The 16,285-nt window shown below is 44.4% G+C and overlaps 1 protein-coding gene across 1 annotated transcript in view; it reads right to left on the reverse strand.

Annotated features, from left to right (window-relative positions):
- Positions 1 to 2,435: 2,435 nt before the first annotated feature.
- LOC147665140 (protein-L-histidine N-pros-methyltransferase CARNMT1-like) overlaps positions 2,436 to 16,285 on the reverse strand; it is a 171,659-nt gene continuing 157,809 nt past the window's right edge. The window contains exon 8 of the mRNA XM_086949737.1: positions 2,436 to 3,628. Within this exon, the coding sequence (XP_086805863.1) occupies positions 3,527 to 3,628 (102 nt within the window). The 3' untranslated portion in view covers positions 2,436 to 3,526. The remainder of the gene's footprint in view (positions 3,629 to 16,285) is intronic.

Consider the following 16,285-nt stretch of genomic DNA (forward strand, 5'->3'; position numbering starts at 1 on the left):
AGAACGTGTTAACTGCGCCCCTCGTCCAGCATTTCTCCGAAAAACAACACGGGGAAAATGATTTCACTTGGACAGTGCTTTTCAGCATTAATCAACCAAAAATGGGGATCAACATAGACCAGATCCTTTTAAAAAAAAGAGGCTTACTTAATACTTAAGTTCAACAGTACCCAAACTGGGTTGAATTCAATCTCTGAAATCTCGAGACTGTAATTCAATCATGTATCCACAAGCTCGAAACTACAATATCCATAATGCCTAGCTGGAGGCTCGCAGTGATGTAGGAGCCCTTGACAGCCACTTGGCTGCCCCTGCGTTCTCATTTCCTGGTTCGCCCCGACTGCTGGAAGGTGAGCATTTGCGATACTCCCAATGCGTGAGACTACGGCGCTCTTACTCCGCACAGGGTGAGTGACTAAAGAGCCCAGTTTTGTCTTACAGCGCGAGCGAGACGCTTCTTGATATAACGGTGAGGAACACGACCCCGCTACTGACTAAACCAAATTAAGACAACAAACACACAGCATGGCGGCTGACGCCCCGTGTCTACTACCACATATTTGGGTAGGTGGTTTTACGTTTTCCCGCAATACTCCACCAACGTTTTTCAACCACAATTTATGTCAATACTGAGCGCGACCTTCATACTTTACAGGTCGCACAGAAAGGATAAAAGGAGCACACGGAGAACCTAATACCGCATTCAATGCCACTTGAAGAAGGTATGAGTGTGTAGCATTAGGTCTGTTGTAGTCGCTTGACACTGCTTTAGATGGCTTTGTAAGTCTTTGATTTATTTATTTTTCCAGAACAAATCTTTCATTTTCACTGATTTCTGCGGCGTTCATTTCCTCGTGTACAAACTGAACCACGAGAGCCCACCGCATTCTCCATAGAGGTAATTAGTACAGTTGAGTCCAGCCTCTCCTAGGGGGTTTCTGGAAAAACGTATTTTAGCAAATAAGTTTTGAATACTGAAACAAACTTCGTTTTATTTTTTGTTTAGATTGATAACATTGAAAGAGCCCTGAGGAGAATCTGTAATTCTCGACAGATTCGAAACGCGTTGGCAAACGACAGATAGAGAGTTCAAAATATTTGCACGTGATGAGTGCAGCTTCTATGGTCAAAAATAACCGTGGATTAATTTCTGATGTCTGTCAAATCCATTTTTCAACCTGTTGGGTTCAATAGCGGTTTCTGATTATCTCGCAAAGATTAATTATTTGCGCATACAGAATTGTTATTCATTTCCAATACGAGAAGTTTGTTGATGATTATTTGATTTATTGTTTACTTGTTTGTACTTGTAAAATATATGTCTTAATGTTTTGTATTTGTATATAGATGTATGGAGTGTTCTTCTCGCCTACTAATTGGTTAAATCTTACCAAAAATAATGAACAAAAGAGTTAAATAAAATTACCCATACAAACAAAGAGATTTGGTTATTTGTTTGTTGTCTCTTAAAACTTATAGTGAGACTAAATAAGGAGGTGGGTCAGCAATATTTTTCTTTTTCACTAGTAAATTGGGTCCAGCTGCCCCCTGTCCCAGGACCAGACTCCGTGGTTGTACTAGACGTCACAGGAAGGGCACCAAAAGGTGGAACGTCGACGCCCACCTGGGCTACGAAAAAAAACAACAACAACAAAAACCAAAAAAAAGACTACGATTCCGGACCTAACCACTAGACTGCGGATGAATAATGCACAGCATAGTGAATCCAGAAAGATTCACGCTGCAAAACTGAGGATAAGAAAAATTAGCATTACAGGCAAAACAGAGCAAGAAACAAGCAGGGGGGGGCACAAACAGAGGGCAACAGATAGACAGGTAGCAGAGTGTAGCGGACTGTGGGCAAGTTGGACAAGAGAACAGTCACATGGTCAGCAAGCATGAGGACCTAGTAAAAAATAAATCTCTGCAAGAATCCTAAAAAAAAATCTATTGAGCTACATTTGAAATCTGGTGGGATACCACCACATCTCAATCTTTGGTGGGCTGAGTGTTAAAGAGCTTGTGCTCATTTAATCAACAACAGGGACAGGATAGAATTCTTGGACACCTAACAGCAGCTCAACGTCAATACAGAAAAAAGGCAGCACATCACCGCACGTTAACGTGGAGATTCCCATGAGAAAACTTCAAATGTGGAATTTGTAGAGGAAAACGTTCTAGAGAATCAGATTTGCTAAAGTACAAGTAACCAATTGCAGACCTTATTATCAGCACATCCAATTCCCACCGATATGCAGATTACTGTTCTCTGACAAGCTTAACTATTCCTATGTAGTATTCATTTTCCTCCCATCTAATAAAACATATTTTAAGTGGGCAATGTGCACACATTCATTAAGTCTGCAATGTTGGTTTACAAAAGAATATCACAACTTCATCTGCCCAAAAAGCAGAAGCCTTTCAAGCAGCACATTAAACATTTTGATGAACCGCAGTCTACATTTATCAGTCTGGTAGTAACAACACATTTTTCTTCAGAACCACTACTTTTATGAGTCAAGTGGTTTGCTTTATCCAGTATACTCGTTTTGGGAAGATACTTTTCAATTCATGCACATAACTGTAACTACACTTAGAAGGTATGTAGCTCACACAGATAAATTGCAAGGTACTATAGTGAGGCCTCATTGTGGTACACATTTATTATACCTGATTTGAATGATTTGAGATATCTGCGATTAAAACATTAAAATTAGTAAGCCATTTTACTTTTTTACATTTAATAAAAACACCTAGTAATGATCATAACGTTTTTACAGTAAGAATGCTAGCTCCCTTGTACAACTCTATTTTTCAAGGGCAACCAGTGAGAATCCATCTCTTAAGAGGTACAATATTTCACATTCAGCACAAATGTCAACATTTTGTTTGCATTACCAGGTTTTAAAAAGGCAAGAACCTAAGAGTAAGGTAACTTTCCAGTCCTAGTCACAGCTATGATTAATTCTTCAAAAAATGTATAAAACATAGGAATGTGCAGAACCAATCCATCAGTGAAGACCAAAACAGAAAATGCTGCCAACTGCAGAAGACCGTACAGATCTGGTAGAGTAGTTTAGTCTTAAACACTAGCAGGGTCAGGATGACAAAGGACGTTTAACAGACAGGCTATGATGTCCTTGTAGATAGCCTTAATTTCATTTTGAAGATGTATTCCCTTTTAGATACTGCAAGAAATGAGCTAATCTGGCTCCAGAGCAGCTTTGGTGGAGAAGGTCAACATGTTGAAGGAGCACTTTAAAATGAAGAAACAGTTTTTCTCCCAGAGGACTTCCGGTGGTGTTTTAAAGTAAATACCTTTCCACAAATCCTCCTGACAAAATATCAGTATCACAGGATGTATAGTGGTTAACAAGAGGGAACTATTCCGACAATAAACAGTTTATTCAAGTTCTGAATATGAAGGCACTGCTGAGCTGAGATTAGTATGAAGTTTGAGCCCACTGTGTCCTCTTCAATGTTTCACTAGAGCGATTTTTGTCTAAGCAGCACTCTGTATGGGCATCTACTCCGGTTTTCGAGCAACAAAAAATACACTTTCGTAGATATATTTCATCATGGAAAGATCGTTCGCGGTGTAAGTCGATAACACAGTTTCATTCTCCACCTAAAATAGGAAAATAAACTTTAAAAATAAAATAACTTCCGTACAGTCTTTAAAAAACACAAGTCAAGTTAATTTAAACATGTAATGCTTATACATTCCTTTGTGATAAAACCCACAGGTACACCTATTCAACAAATATGGATAACAAAGAGTAAACTAGCTCATTCAGTTCGCTGCTCATGTGCGTTTGTAACTTGCAACTAATAACCAAGCTGAAATACTTCATAAAGTAACTGTGATGTTACATCACTGTTAGTTACACCTATTTCTCGGAAAGCAGCCTTCTATTTGGCTGCTTGCTGTAACTGAAAAATGTTTACAATCAACTGGAAAGAGGAAACAGTTCGCCACAGGGTTCAAGGGAGGCGTAAACATCTAGTACTCAGCACAACAGACTTTTTCAGATTAGAATATTTTGGCATTAACTGGAAACATTTGTATGTGCCAAGAACAGCTTTTGAAACTCTACTTGCAGTAATTGCATGGAAACCCACCAAAACAACATTGCTTCAATTTGAATGTCTTCGTACATATCCCCCAAGAACAAATAATAATGTAGGTTAAATGCATCTTTGAATAATTGGTCCTCTTCTTCTAGAAAGCAATTTCTTTGGGTAAATGATAATAGAAGAAATTGATGATCAGTTGGGTAGGGTGTAAGGTCACAGGTCTATTGCTTAAGAATTATGCCCTGTGATCCAGAGGCTCGTGAATCTCTCACTAAGCTCGGGTGACGTCCCCAGGGGATGGAAATGGGCCTTGGTAAGACCGATCAGGAAAAATACCGCCATACCATGGACTGAATTATCCAATCTTAGGCCCATATCCCTGCTACCATTCTTAGGGAAACTGACTGAAAAGCATGTCAACCGTCATCTGTCTAACTATATTGAACATGCAGGGGGGTTGGATTATTCTCAATCAGGGTTCAGGCCGAAGCACAGCACGGCGTCAACCCTTCTGTCAGTCAAAGACGACTTGCATATGTACCAGGACAAGGGCTACGCCGTGATCCTGGTACTATTAGATCTGTCGGCAGCGTTCAACACCGTGTCACATACCATCCTGCCTGACCGGTTGGCGAACATTGGACTAAAGGACAAAGCCCTTGCCTGGCTAAGGGGTTTCTAATCCAATCGCACCCAGAGTGTCACCATGGGTGCCTATCGCTCAGTGGAGGTAGAGATTTCAAAAGGGGTGCCACAGGGCTCTTGTTTGAGCCCAACCCTCTACATCTACGTGACACCCTTGGCAAGAGTGATGCGCACGTATGACTTCATCCCAGTGTCATATGCGGATGACACTGGGATCTCCACTGAAGTAAAGAACTCCTTCTCATTAGGCATGAAGGCTGTAGCACAATGGATGTCCTCTAACTGCCTTCAGTGCAATGTCAGCAAAACAGACCTCATGCTGTTCGGGGAGGCTAAAATGCTATGGACTCCTGATTGGTAGCCACACGACCTGGGAGCAGTTTCTGAACCAAAGCAGGTCGTTAAAAATGTGGGGATCCGTTTAGATCAAGAACTTTCGCTGAAACAGCACAGCAAATATGTCATAGGCTCATGTTTCCACACTATCAGCCTGTTGCGCAAAGTTTTTCCCCTGCTCCCAGATTCCTTCAGGAGAACTCTGGTACAGGCTCTTGTTCTAAGTCGGATCGACTACTGTAACGGCTTGCTACTCTCTGCAAACGAGGGAGTGCTGGCCAAGCTCCAAGTAATCCAGAACATGGCGGCCCGTCTGGCCCTGAATGTCCCTCCAAGAACCGCGTCCAAACCTCTTCTAGACCAATTACACTGGCTCTCAATCCGGCAGAGAACAAAGTTTAAAATATGCTGTTTAATACATAAAAGCTTAAACGGACAAGAGCCTGTCTACCTGGAAAACAAATTCATTCCATATGTCCCTACCCGATCTCTCAGATCCAGCAACCACCTTCTCCTGGTGGTGCCCGAGCAAGAAACGCCAGACACGGAGGCAAAGCTCTATCTGTAACTGGACCATCACTGTGGAACAAGCTCCCTCTGTCTCTCAGACAATGTTCAGAACATCTAAAATTTAGAAGGCAGCTCAAAACCCTGCTGTTTAGAAACCAGATCTAGATCTATCTGATGCTACTTTTGCTCTGTCTTTGTTTCCTTGCTCCCAGGCGCAGAGATACTCCTTCGGGAGTTTATTCAAGCGCGTTACAAACCCGCAAATAAATAAATACATTTTTTCACCCCCTTCTATATCTTCATCATCAAGTATGTATTCGGATAATTCCACGTGAATCTTCTGGGCTTACACAATACCAAGGCAGTAATCAAGGAGGCACTGACTGAGACAATGTCGACAAGAACACTTACATTGTTAATGTTTTGGGAAGTGATCGCTTTTTTTTTTTTTAACAGGATTGTGTTTGATGAAACCGTTGTTATTCAGGCAGGAGACCGGTGACAAGTTCGCTGAGGAAGAGGCTTCTTAATTACAGGGCCTTCGTTTTGTCAATTGATGCAACAGTTTAGGAGGTCCTCGATAACTTAGAAAGAGTGGTTGTCAGTAACATTTTGGTAGCAAATGTTTTTTAACCTTGTCATCGACTGCAGAGTCAAGACCACGACACAAAGGAAAGATAATTGGAACCACAGGACAGTCCTTTGACCTTGACCCTTTCCCCCATTCATCAATTTCCTCCATGTCTCTTCAATTGTGTTTTTGTATCTTACATGGGGGTGGTAAAGTTTGAAGAGGCACTTCTAAGTAACTCTTTACCAAATAAGGAAGCATCTTCCTGGACACAAACACACATTCACATAATTATGCTAAAAGGCAAAAGAGACTTTCTGAATAAAAGTAATCTTAATAAACAGTCTTTAAAATACTGAAGCATGCAACAAAAAAAGTATTCTTTTTAAAGTTTCTCAGCCTGAGCACAGCAAATATTAAGGAACTCCAGTGATACAATATTCCAACAATAGACTCCAGCGAGTCCAGAGCAGGGGCTGGGAATGGAATGAGACTCCCAGTGGTATTGGAAACAGGAAAAAAGTAACCCTTATTTAAACAGCAGTGCGGAAGGTGTTGTCTGCAAAGAATCATGCGTCCTCACAAGCTGCTTCAAAACCATGTTATTTCACTAGCATGCAATCTTAGGTAAAGAACAAGTTATTTACCTTCACTAACACCTTATCTGGCAGAGACTATCTAGCTGCGGATTCTTTACCTCCGAATTATCCTCAGGCGTCAAACTGTATCCGGAAAGTTTTTGTTAGCAGTGCCTCTGCGCACTTGTAGGTGGTGGAGTCGTTCAGCTGTGTGGCAGTGTTGGTCCACGCCGGGAGAGACATGTGCAGTACATATATATGTGCCACTCGAGTGTGTCTGTTTTTTTTAGCGACTCTCCACTGGTGTGGAAAACAATAGCCCTAAAAGGAGAAAAACCCTGTGACTACAATGCCCTTACAGGGCCGGGGAGGATAGGTGGGTTGGTAAGGAACCGTGACCAGATAAGAGTTTATCAGATAAGGCGTTGCAAAAGGTAAGTAACTTGTTCATCTGACAGACTTTTGGACACAGATTCCTTTGCTTAGAATACATATCCAAGCAATAACCTCGACAGAAGTGAATCAAACTACAATGTCCTGCATGACCGAACAAGCAAAGTACCAGACAGACCAGCCTGTCCAGGCAATAATGCTTTGTGAACGTATGTAGAGAAGCCCACTTTCCTACCTGGCAGAGATCCAGGACCGGAACACCATGTGCTAACGCAGAGGTTGCAGCCTTTGCTCTGGATGAATGAGCACACTAACACTCGGGAGGTTGCTTCTTTGCCAATGCATAGCAGATCTTAATGCAGAGCACGGACCATCACATAGCAGATCTTAATGCAGAGCATAAATCGTCGGGAGATAGTCCGTATCTGCAACAGCCTTTCCCTTCTTCGCTCCAAATATCCCACAAAGAGTTGGTCATCCATCCGAACTCTTGTGGCGTCAAGGTAGAAAAACAATGTTCTTTTTGGGTCCAGCCTGTAAAGTTGCTCCTCTTCCATGGAGGGATGTTGTATAGCTGAAAATGTAGGCAGGGTCATGGACTGGGCAATATGAAAGGGAGTGATGACTTTCGGCAAAAAGGAAGCTCTAGTCTGTAGAACCAGCTTGTCTGGTTAGATGTTCAGGTATGGAGGCTTGGATGAAAAAGCCTGAAGTTCACGGACCCTACAGGCAGATGTTATCGCCACCAGTACAGAGTCTGAGAGGACAGTTGTGCAATGGTTCAAACGGGATACACACCAGAACCATTAGGATTAGACTAAAGTCCCACTAAGGCATGATGAGGAGTAAAGGTGGAAATGTGCTGCAAGCCTTTCAAGAACTTATTAGGAACAGGAGATTTGAAAAAAGATGGCTGATCAGGCAACCACAGAAAGGCTGATATGGCAGAAAGATAGCCTTTTAAGTGCCCACAGCAGAGCCCTGCTGGGCAATGGAAAGGAGAAAAAGAAGGGCCTTGAGAGGTTTGAGCAGAAATAGGGTCAACCTGTACCAATGCACACCATGCCACAAACTTGCCCCAATGGTAGGCATATACAGTCTTGGTGGAGAGATGCCTGGCTGCCAAGATAGAAGACTTCAGGCAGAAGATAGAAAGCGGTCAACTGTTGATGCTCAATCTCCATGCATGAAGGTGAAATATCAACAGACTCGGGTGGAGAACCCTCCCCTGCTGCTGAGACAGAAGATCCTAATGAAGGGGCAGCCTGAGCAGAGGACAGATGGCCATGCTCAACAGTTCAGGATACCAAACTCTCCAAGCCCACTCGGGAACCACAAGGATGACTTGAGACCCAGTCATTCCTGATCTTCTTGGGAACTCTGGGCAAGTGTGGTGTGGGTGGAAAGGAGTACAAAAGACTCGACCTCCACTTATGACGTAAAGTGCCACCGAGCGAGATCCGTCTTGGAAACAAATCTAACAAAGGTTCTTCCCACTGCTGAAGAGACCTTGCACCACCTACGGATGGAGACACTATTCGTGATCCGCTAAACATCTTCGGCAGAGCTTGAACACGTGTTAAGAGAGCTCACTAGGTGTTGAACCACCAGCGACATGCCCCAACGTTCCAGCCATGTCCAGACACGTATGATCTCTTGAGAAAGGGTCCATGACCCCACCCCGCCTTGTTTGCTGCAGTACCACATGGGGGTGGTGTCTGCGAGCATCTGTACTAGCCTCCCTTTGATGGAGGGAACAAAGGCTTTTAATGGGGGCCGGATCGCCCGGGGCTCCAGAACGTAGCTGTGGAGTCCGGATTCCTCCAGAGACCGAAGGCATGGGATGTCCACCTCTCCATAATTGCCGCTCCAAACCAGGAGTGATGCATCTGTCATCACTGAGAGATCTGGTTGGGGAAGGAAGAGGGGTCTGTCGCTAACCCAATTGCAGATCGTTAACCACCACTACATATCTTTTACAGTGTCCTCTAAAATCTGGACCCCGTCAGAGAGATTCCTCTGATGTTGCGCCTACTGGAACTTCAGGTCCCACTGCAGAGCCTGCATATGCGAGCAGGCATGTCTCACAAGCAAGATGCATAAGACCATGAGTCCCAGAAGCCTCAGAGTCTGTCTCACCGAAATACAGGATAGAGGATGAAACATCTGTATCCTTGCCTGAAAATAATTGACTCGTCGTTCAGGAGGATAAGCCTGAATCCGCACCGAGTCCAGAACAGCTCCGATGACAAGGAGTGTCTGAGATGGAATTGCACATGATTTCGGAACGTTGACAGTGAACCACAGCGAATGAAGGAGATCTGTCGTACTCTGGAGGTGGGAGACAACTGCATGAGGCGACCTGGCCTTCAACAGGCAGTTATCAAGATAGGATAAGTCTGGCAACCCTGATATCCGCGGATGAGCGGACACCATCACCATCACCTTGGTGAACACCCGAGGGGCACTGGTAAGGCCAAAGGAGAGTACGGCAAACTGAAAGTGGTCGTGGCCCACCGTAAACCGCAGATAACGCATGTGGGCAGGCAGGACGGGAATGTGGAAGTATGCATCCTGCAAGTCAAATGCTACCATCCAGTCTCCCGGGTCCAGGGCAGACAGGACTAAAGTGAGCATAAGCATTTGTAACTTCCTGAGGAAGAAATTGAGAGGGCGCAGGTCTAGGATAGGGCGAAGGCCACCGTTCGTATTCAGCAGCAGAAAATAGTGGTAATAACATCCACGACCTAGTTCTTGTGTCGGAACCCTCTCCACGGCTCCCTTGGCCAAGAGAGCAGTAATTTTCTGGTGGAGCAAGGAGAGATGGCCCTACATCAGCCTGTCGCAAGCAGGTGGCATGGGTGGAGGTGTATTCATGAAGGAGAGGGAGTAGCCCCTTTGGATAATTTGAAGAACTCAACGGTTTGATGTTTTTGATCTCCAAGTCATGTTGTATCCTGCCTCCTACTGGGTGCCCATGAAAGTGAGAGTGGTATGAAGGCTGCTGAGGAAGAGGGAGCTGGAATGAACTGGCCCAACCTCTGACTGCAAGACCCACATGGCCTGTGGGTACCGCATCCTCCGCCACGCAGAGAATAGGAAGCTTGCACACCGTGATGGTTGGACGTGAAAAGACCCAGAGGAATTACCTTTCATGGCCGCAAAAGGTGGACTGAGGTTGGTGAGGGACCATGGAAAGGCCCAAAGACTTGGCCATAACCCTGCTGTACTTAAAGTACTCCAGCGCCGAGTCCACCTTGTCTCTGAAGAGACGAGAGCCATCAAAAGGCATTTCCATAAGTGACCCGTGGACATTTCCAGAAAAGCCAGTTGTCCTCAGCCAGGCATGCTGCATTAAGGCCAGAGTTGATGAAACAACTCAGCCTAGCGAGTAAACTTAGCTGCATCTCTTCAGTCAGCATAGCTGGGGAAGGTGTGTCACGGGCCTCCTCCGGAACAATGGGCAGCACCTGAACAACCAAACTTCAGTGCCAAGCTGACTGCAGAAAACATTTTCTTGCCTAAGGTGTTTAGACTGTTGGAGTTCCTATCCGGTGGGGCGGTAGGGAATGCAAATGGATTTACAAAGGAATCAGAGGCTTGCACAGCTCAGCTCTCCGGGGTAGGGCAGTACGTGAGGAACTGGGGTCTCCTGGGGCAGGGCGGTGGCAACTGCCCTGTTCACAAGAGCCCCTGTGCTAAAGCTTGGACCAAGTCCTGAGCAAGACTGCTTCAATAAAAGGGAGAAGCTGTTTGGAGTGGTCACCCCCGGCTGAAGACGTTGGTCTTGACTGCCACAGAGTGAAAATGAAGGTGGAGGACCTCAGCCGCCCTTCTCACCACCATAGAAAAAGTATGCTTCCTCCTCTGTACCTATGGTAGGGGGAGAAAGCATGCCAGTATTCGGGGAGATGTCAAGTCCACTATCCTCCACCAAGTTCTCCCACCAGTCAATGTTGGGATCTAGAGGCTGGTATTCTGCAGGGTCCAGCGAATACTCCTAATAGTAGACAAATCCTAGCCCATAAGAATAGTGCTCAGGCTCCAGCCAGGAAGGCATGGCTCCAATCTGTGCCAGTCTGCCTCGGACACTGCCTTTCCGGCTCAATTCGGAGTTGGGGTTAAAAATGGGGATGGCACAGACATCGGCAAAGGACCAGCACCAGGGAAAGTCTATGTGATATGAATGGCGCGGGTCTGGATGCATCTGTGGATCCAAGGGGTCCGAGTGGTCCAAGGGCCAGACCCTGCTGGCGGGAAACCAGGAGCGGTCCCTTGTTTATTTACGGGGTCCAACAGCGTGCTGGCAGGGACAGGCTACTCAAATATGAGGCTCATGGCCTCAAAACTCTAGAAATTGAGCTGTTGTCGCTCTGACTTCCAGTAACTTAGTGAGGCGCGGAGCAGACCCTATTCAACCACGACACCAGGTTTCAAATGATGGCGCTCCCTACTCTCGTGAGATTATGAACTTTGAATTACTTTAGCCATGATTATGTCTGTTTTATATTCATTATCTTATGTTTAAGTTTGTTGTTATAGGTCATCTACTGTTGGCACACATAGCCAAGTCCTATATCAAACAATAAAATGTTTTGATGTATCAAAAGAATGTAGGACATGTGTGAATGAACTTGTGTGCATGATTAGCCTTACAAACCCCTTGCATCAACAGCAGTTGTATGATGTGTAGGCAATCTATCAATGCTCCAATATCAGGATTTATAATTCCATATTTTTTTCTCTCCATGTTTAAATAATTAAAACTCTTACAACATAAAATAATTAAAAATATATATTTTTCCAATAATTTTTCTCTCATTCTTGGTCGTTCTGCATGTATATTTATGTCCACTAGGTTATACATTTCCTAAACGCTTTATTCACATATTACTCTCCCTAATTTAGGAAGGAACATGCTACTTACCAGTATGCATCTGTTCTTGGCATGTAGAGCGGCGGAGTCCTACACTTAGCAATAGATCGCCACCTGGTGTTGGGCTCGGATGATTGCAGGTTGTTGTCTTCTTGGAAGAAGTCTTTGTAGTCACGAGATAGGTGACTCCTCCCTTGGACAATACTGCGAATGGTCATCGACTCCATCCTCAGATTGTTTTTCGCCATGATGGGAAATGATGGAGTTAGTAGAAGTAAAGAGAAAGGATGTCCATGCGTGTGCATCTAAGTAAGATGAGTACTGGAACGGATACAAGTCCCGGGGAGGCGGGAGGGCGTGTAGGACTCTGCAGCTCTACATGCCAAGAATAGATGCATATTGGTAAGTAGCATTTTCCGTTCGAGGCATATGAGCTGCAGATCCTACACTTAGCAACGATTGTGCAGCAGTGTCTCCCCTAGCGGTGGTAGCTTGTATCCGTTGCAGCATACTGAAAAAGTGTTTTAAGGAAAGCTTGGCCCACTGCAGCTTGCTGCTTGCCTTGCACATCAACACAATAGTGTTTAGTGAAGGTGTGTATTGTAGACCATGTTGCTGCCTTGCATATTTCCTCTAGTGGTATGTTTCCTAAGAAAGCCATAGAGGCTCCTAGTTTGCGAGTGGAGTGTGCTCTAGGAGGAACTGTTAGTGTATGTTTAGCTTTTTGATAGCATATTTCAATACACTTTACAATCCATCTGGCAATTCCTCCTTTAGAGATGGGATTGCCTTTGTGTGGGGGAGAGAAAGATAAAAATAGTTGTTTTGTCTTTCTGAAGGATTTAGTCCTGTCTGTGTAGTATAGTAGAACTCTTCTAACATCTAAGGTGTGTAAAGTCCTTTCTGCAACAGAGTCCGTTTTTTGAAAAAACACTGGTAACTCTACTGATTGGTTTAGGTGAAAAGGAGTAATCACTTTTGGCAGGAATTTAGGATTGGGTCTAAGAACCACTTTGTTAGGATGGATCTGAAAAAATGGTTCTTCTATTGTGAATGCTTGTATTTCACTAACTCTTCTAAGAGAGGTGATTGCAACAAGGAAGGCAGTTTTCCATGTTAGAAATTGCAGTTCACACTTATGTAGAGGCTCAAAAGGAGGGCCCATGAGTCTTGTAAGGACCACATTTAGGTTCCATACTGGAGCGGGTGGTAACCTAGGTGGGATAATTAGTTTTAATCCTTCCATAAATGCTTTTATTGCAGGTACTCATTTGATTGTTGTAACAGTATATTGCAAATCTTTTCCACTTAGCAGCATAACATGCTCTGGTAGTGGGTTTTCTAGCTTCCTTAATTATATTCATACAGTCTGGTGGTAAGTTTAAGTAACCAAACTAGGACTTCAGGAGCCAGATCACCAAATTCAGTTGGCTTGGTTCTGGGTGCCTTATTTCTCCATGGTTCTGTGTTAACAGGGATGGCATGAGCCGTAATTTCTGATGTGGAACCAGTGAGAAACCTAGTAGCGTGGTGAACCACGGCTGGCGTGTCCATGTGGGGGCCACTAGTATTAGTTTGAGAGACTGTTGTCTGAGCTTGCGTACTACTAGTGGAATGAGTGGGAGAGGAGGAAAAGCATACGCAAATCTGCCTGACCAGTTCATCCATATTGCATTCCCCTCCGACCGTGGGTGTGGGAACCTGGCGGCGAAGGTTGGGCATTTTGCATTTTAGTGGGTGGCAAACAGGTCTATCTGTGGATGCCCCCACATTTGGAAGAATGGTTGTAGAACTTGCGGGTGCAACTCCCATTTGTGAATCTGTTGTGACTGACGACTCAACAGATCTGCTATCTGGTTGTGAATTCCTGGAAGGTGTTCTGCTGTGAGGTGTAGGTTTTGAGGGATGGCCCATCTCCAAATGTTTTGTGTTCCCCCTGTTTTTGTATATAATACATGGCTGTCATATTGTCCGTCCGGACTAAGACAGCTTTGTGTTGTATTTGTACTTGAAAAGTCTTGAGTGCTAGGAAAATTGCTAGCAACTCCAAATGGTTGATGTGGAACTGCTTCTGTCGATTGTTCCACTGACCTTGTGTGGTATAATGTAAGAGATGGGCTCCCCATCCTGTGAGGAATGCATCTGTTGTGAACACTATCTGTGGAACAGGATCTAGGAACGGCCGTCCCTTTGTCAAGTTTTTGGTGTTCCACCATTGCAGAGAGCGATATGTACGGCTGTCTACCAACACCAGGTCTGTGAGCTGACCTTGAGCCTGATTCCACTGTTGTGCTAGACATTCTTGTAGTGGGCGCATTTGCAGTCTTGCGTGAGGAACTGTAAAGATGCAAGACGCCATCTTGCCTATTAGTTTCATGAACACTCTGGCTTAAAGAGAGTGCTGGCATTGAAAAAAGGGAGACTAAGTTCTGAATACTTTGAATCCTGGTTTGACTGGGATACGCTAGAGATGCCGATGTGTCTATGGTAGCTCCTAGATATTGATGAACGTGCGAAGGCTCTAGGTGCGACTTGGTGTAGTTTATCGTAAACCCCAAGTCGTGCAATGTTTAAATTGTTTGTTTTGTGTGTTGTACACACTGGTTGAACGATCTTGCTTTTATGAGCCAGTCGTCGAGGTAAGGGAAGACATGTATTTGTTGTCTTCTGAGATGTGCTGCTACTACTGCTAAGCACTTTGTAAACACTCGTGGTGCTGTTGTGACCCCGAATGGAAGGACTTTGAACTGATAGAGTTGTCCTTGTATGACAAACCTTCGATACTTCTTGTGCGCAGGATGTATAGGAATGTGAAAGTAGGCGTCCTTTAGGTCTAGTGTGGACAGAAAATCTCCCTGTTGTAATAATGGGAGTACTTGTTGTAAAGTGATCATGTGAAAATTATCCGATTGTATGTAGTGGTCGAGGGGCCTGAGGTTGAGAATTGATCTTAATGTCCCGTCCTTTTTGGGAATTAGGAAGTACAGGGAGTAAACTCCTGTTCCTTGTTCCTCTAAAGGAACTAGATGAGTAGCATCTTTTTGTAGAAGTGCTTGAACTTCCTGTTGAAGCAGAGTTATATGGTCTGTGGACATTGGACGCTGCCTGGGTGGTATGTTTGGGCGGGTTGTTGTGAGTCCTAGGCAGTAACCATGTTGGAGAATTTGTCTTACCCACCTGTCTGTTGTGATGGAGTTCCAGACAAGAAGGAACTGTGAAAGCCGGCCCCGCACAGGAGTCGAATGCTGTAGGGGAGGCAGAGGGAAGTCACTATTTGGAGTGGAAGAGGAGTGGTTGTTATTACCTCTGCCTCTTCCCTTATTGTTGTTGCCTCTGTATCCTCCTCTAAAGTAGCCTTTATTAGAGGAGGTTTGTGCGTTTGCCTTAAAAGATGATGTGGTCTCTGTACCCGTCTGCTTTGAGCCTCCTCCATAGAAGGAGCGGTGAAAAGAACTTTTATTCTGGGTGGATTGTAATGCACCCATAGACTTAGCTGTGTCCGTATCTTTTTTCATCTTCTCTAGTGTGTTGTCTACCTCTGGCCCGAACAACTGGTTTTGATTGAAGGGCTGGTTCAGGATAGTAGTTTGTACCTCTGGTTTAAAACCTGAAATGCGTAACCATGCACGACGTCTGAGAATCACACTAGTATTGACTGCTCTGGATGCTGTGTCAGCTACATCTAGTGCGCATTTAATTGAGGCATTAGATATTAGTTTGCCTTCTTGTAAGAGCTCTGCTGCCTGATCTTTGTATTGATCTGGGAGATGTTCCATTAATTTTTCTAGTTGGTCGTAGTGAGCCCTGTCGTAGCGTCAGAGTAAGGCTTGTGTGTTTGCTATGCGCCATATGTTTGCTGCTTGTGCAGCAATCCTTTTTCCCCCGACGCATCAATCATTTTTGATTCTTTGTCAGGCGGGGCGTGTTACCAGAAGTTTGGGAGTTTGCTCTTTTATGTGCATTTGACACTACCAAAGAGTCTAGTGGCAGATGTCCCTTAATATAGACCGGGTCAGCTGGTGCTGGTCTATACTTTTTTTCTATTCTGGGATTTAGCACCCTACATCTTACTGGATCTTTAAAAATTTCCGGAGCATGTTTAATGACTCCTTTGATCATAGTTAATGTTTGAGTAGACCTTTGTGACTGCTCTAAAGTGTCTAAAAAGAAATCCTCCTCAATGGCATCAGAGTGCATTGACACTCCATGGTAAAGGGCAGCTCTGTTTAATAAATGATTAAACCCAATACTATCTTCTGTAGGGGAAGGTTTTGTTGGTAGCACTAAGGCTCAGGGATG

This window comes from Lissotriton vulgaris, unplaced genomic scaffold (genome assembly GCF_964263255.1).
Source record: "Lissotriton vulgaris unplaced genomic scaffold, aLisVul1.2 SCAFFOLD_1042, whole genome shotgun sequence".
In the NCBI taxonomy this organism is placed as follows: Eukaryota; Metazoa; Chordata; class Amphibia; order Caudata; family Salamandridae; genus Lissotriton; species Lissotriton vulgaris.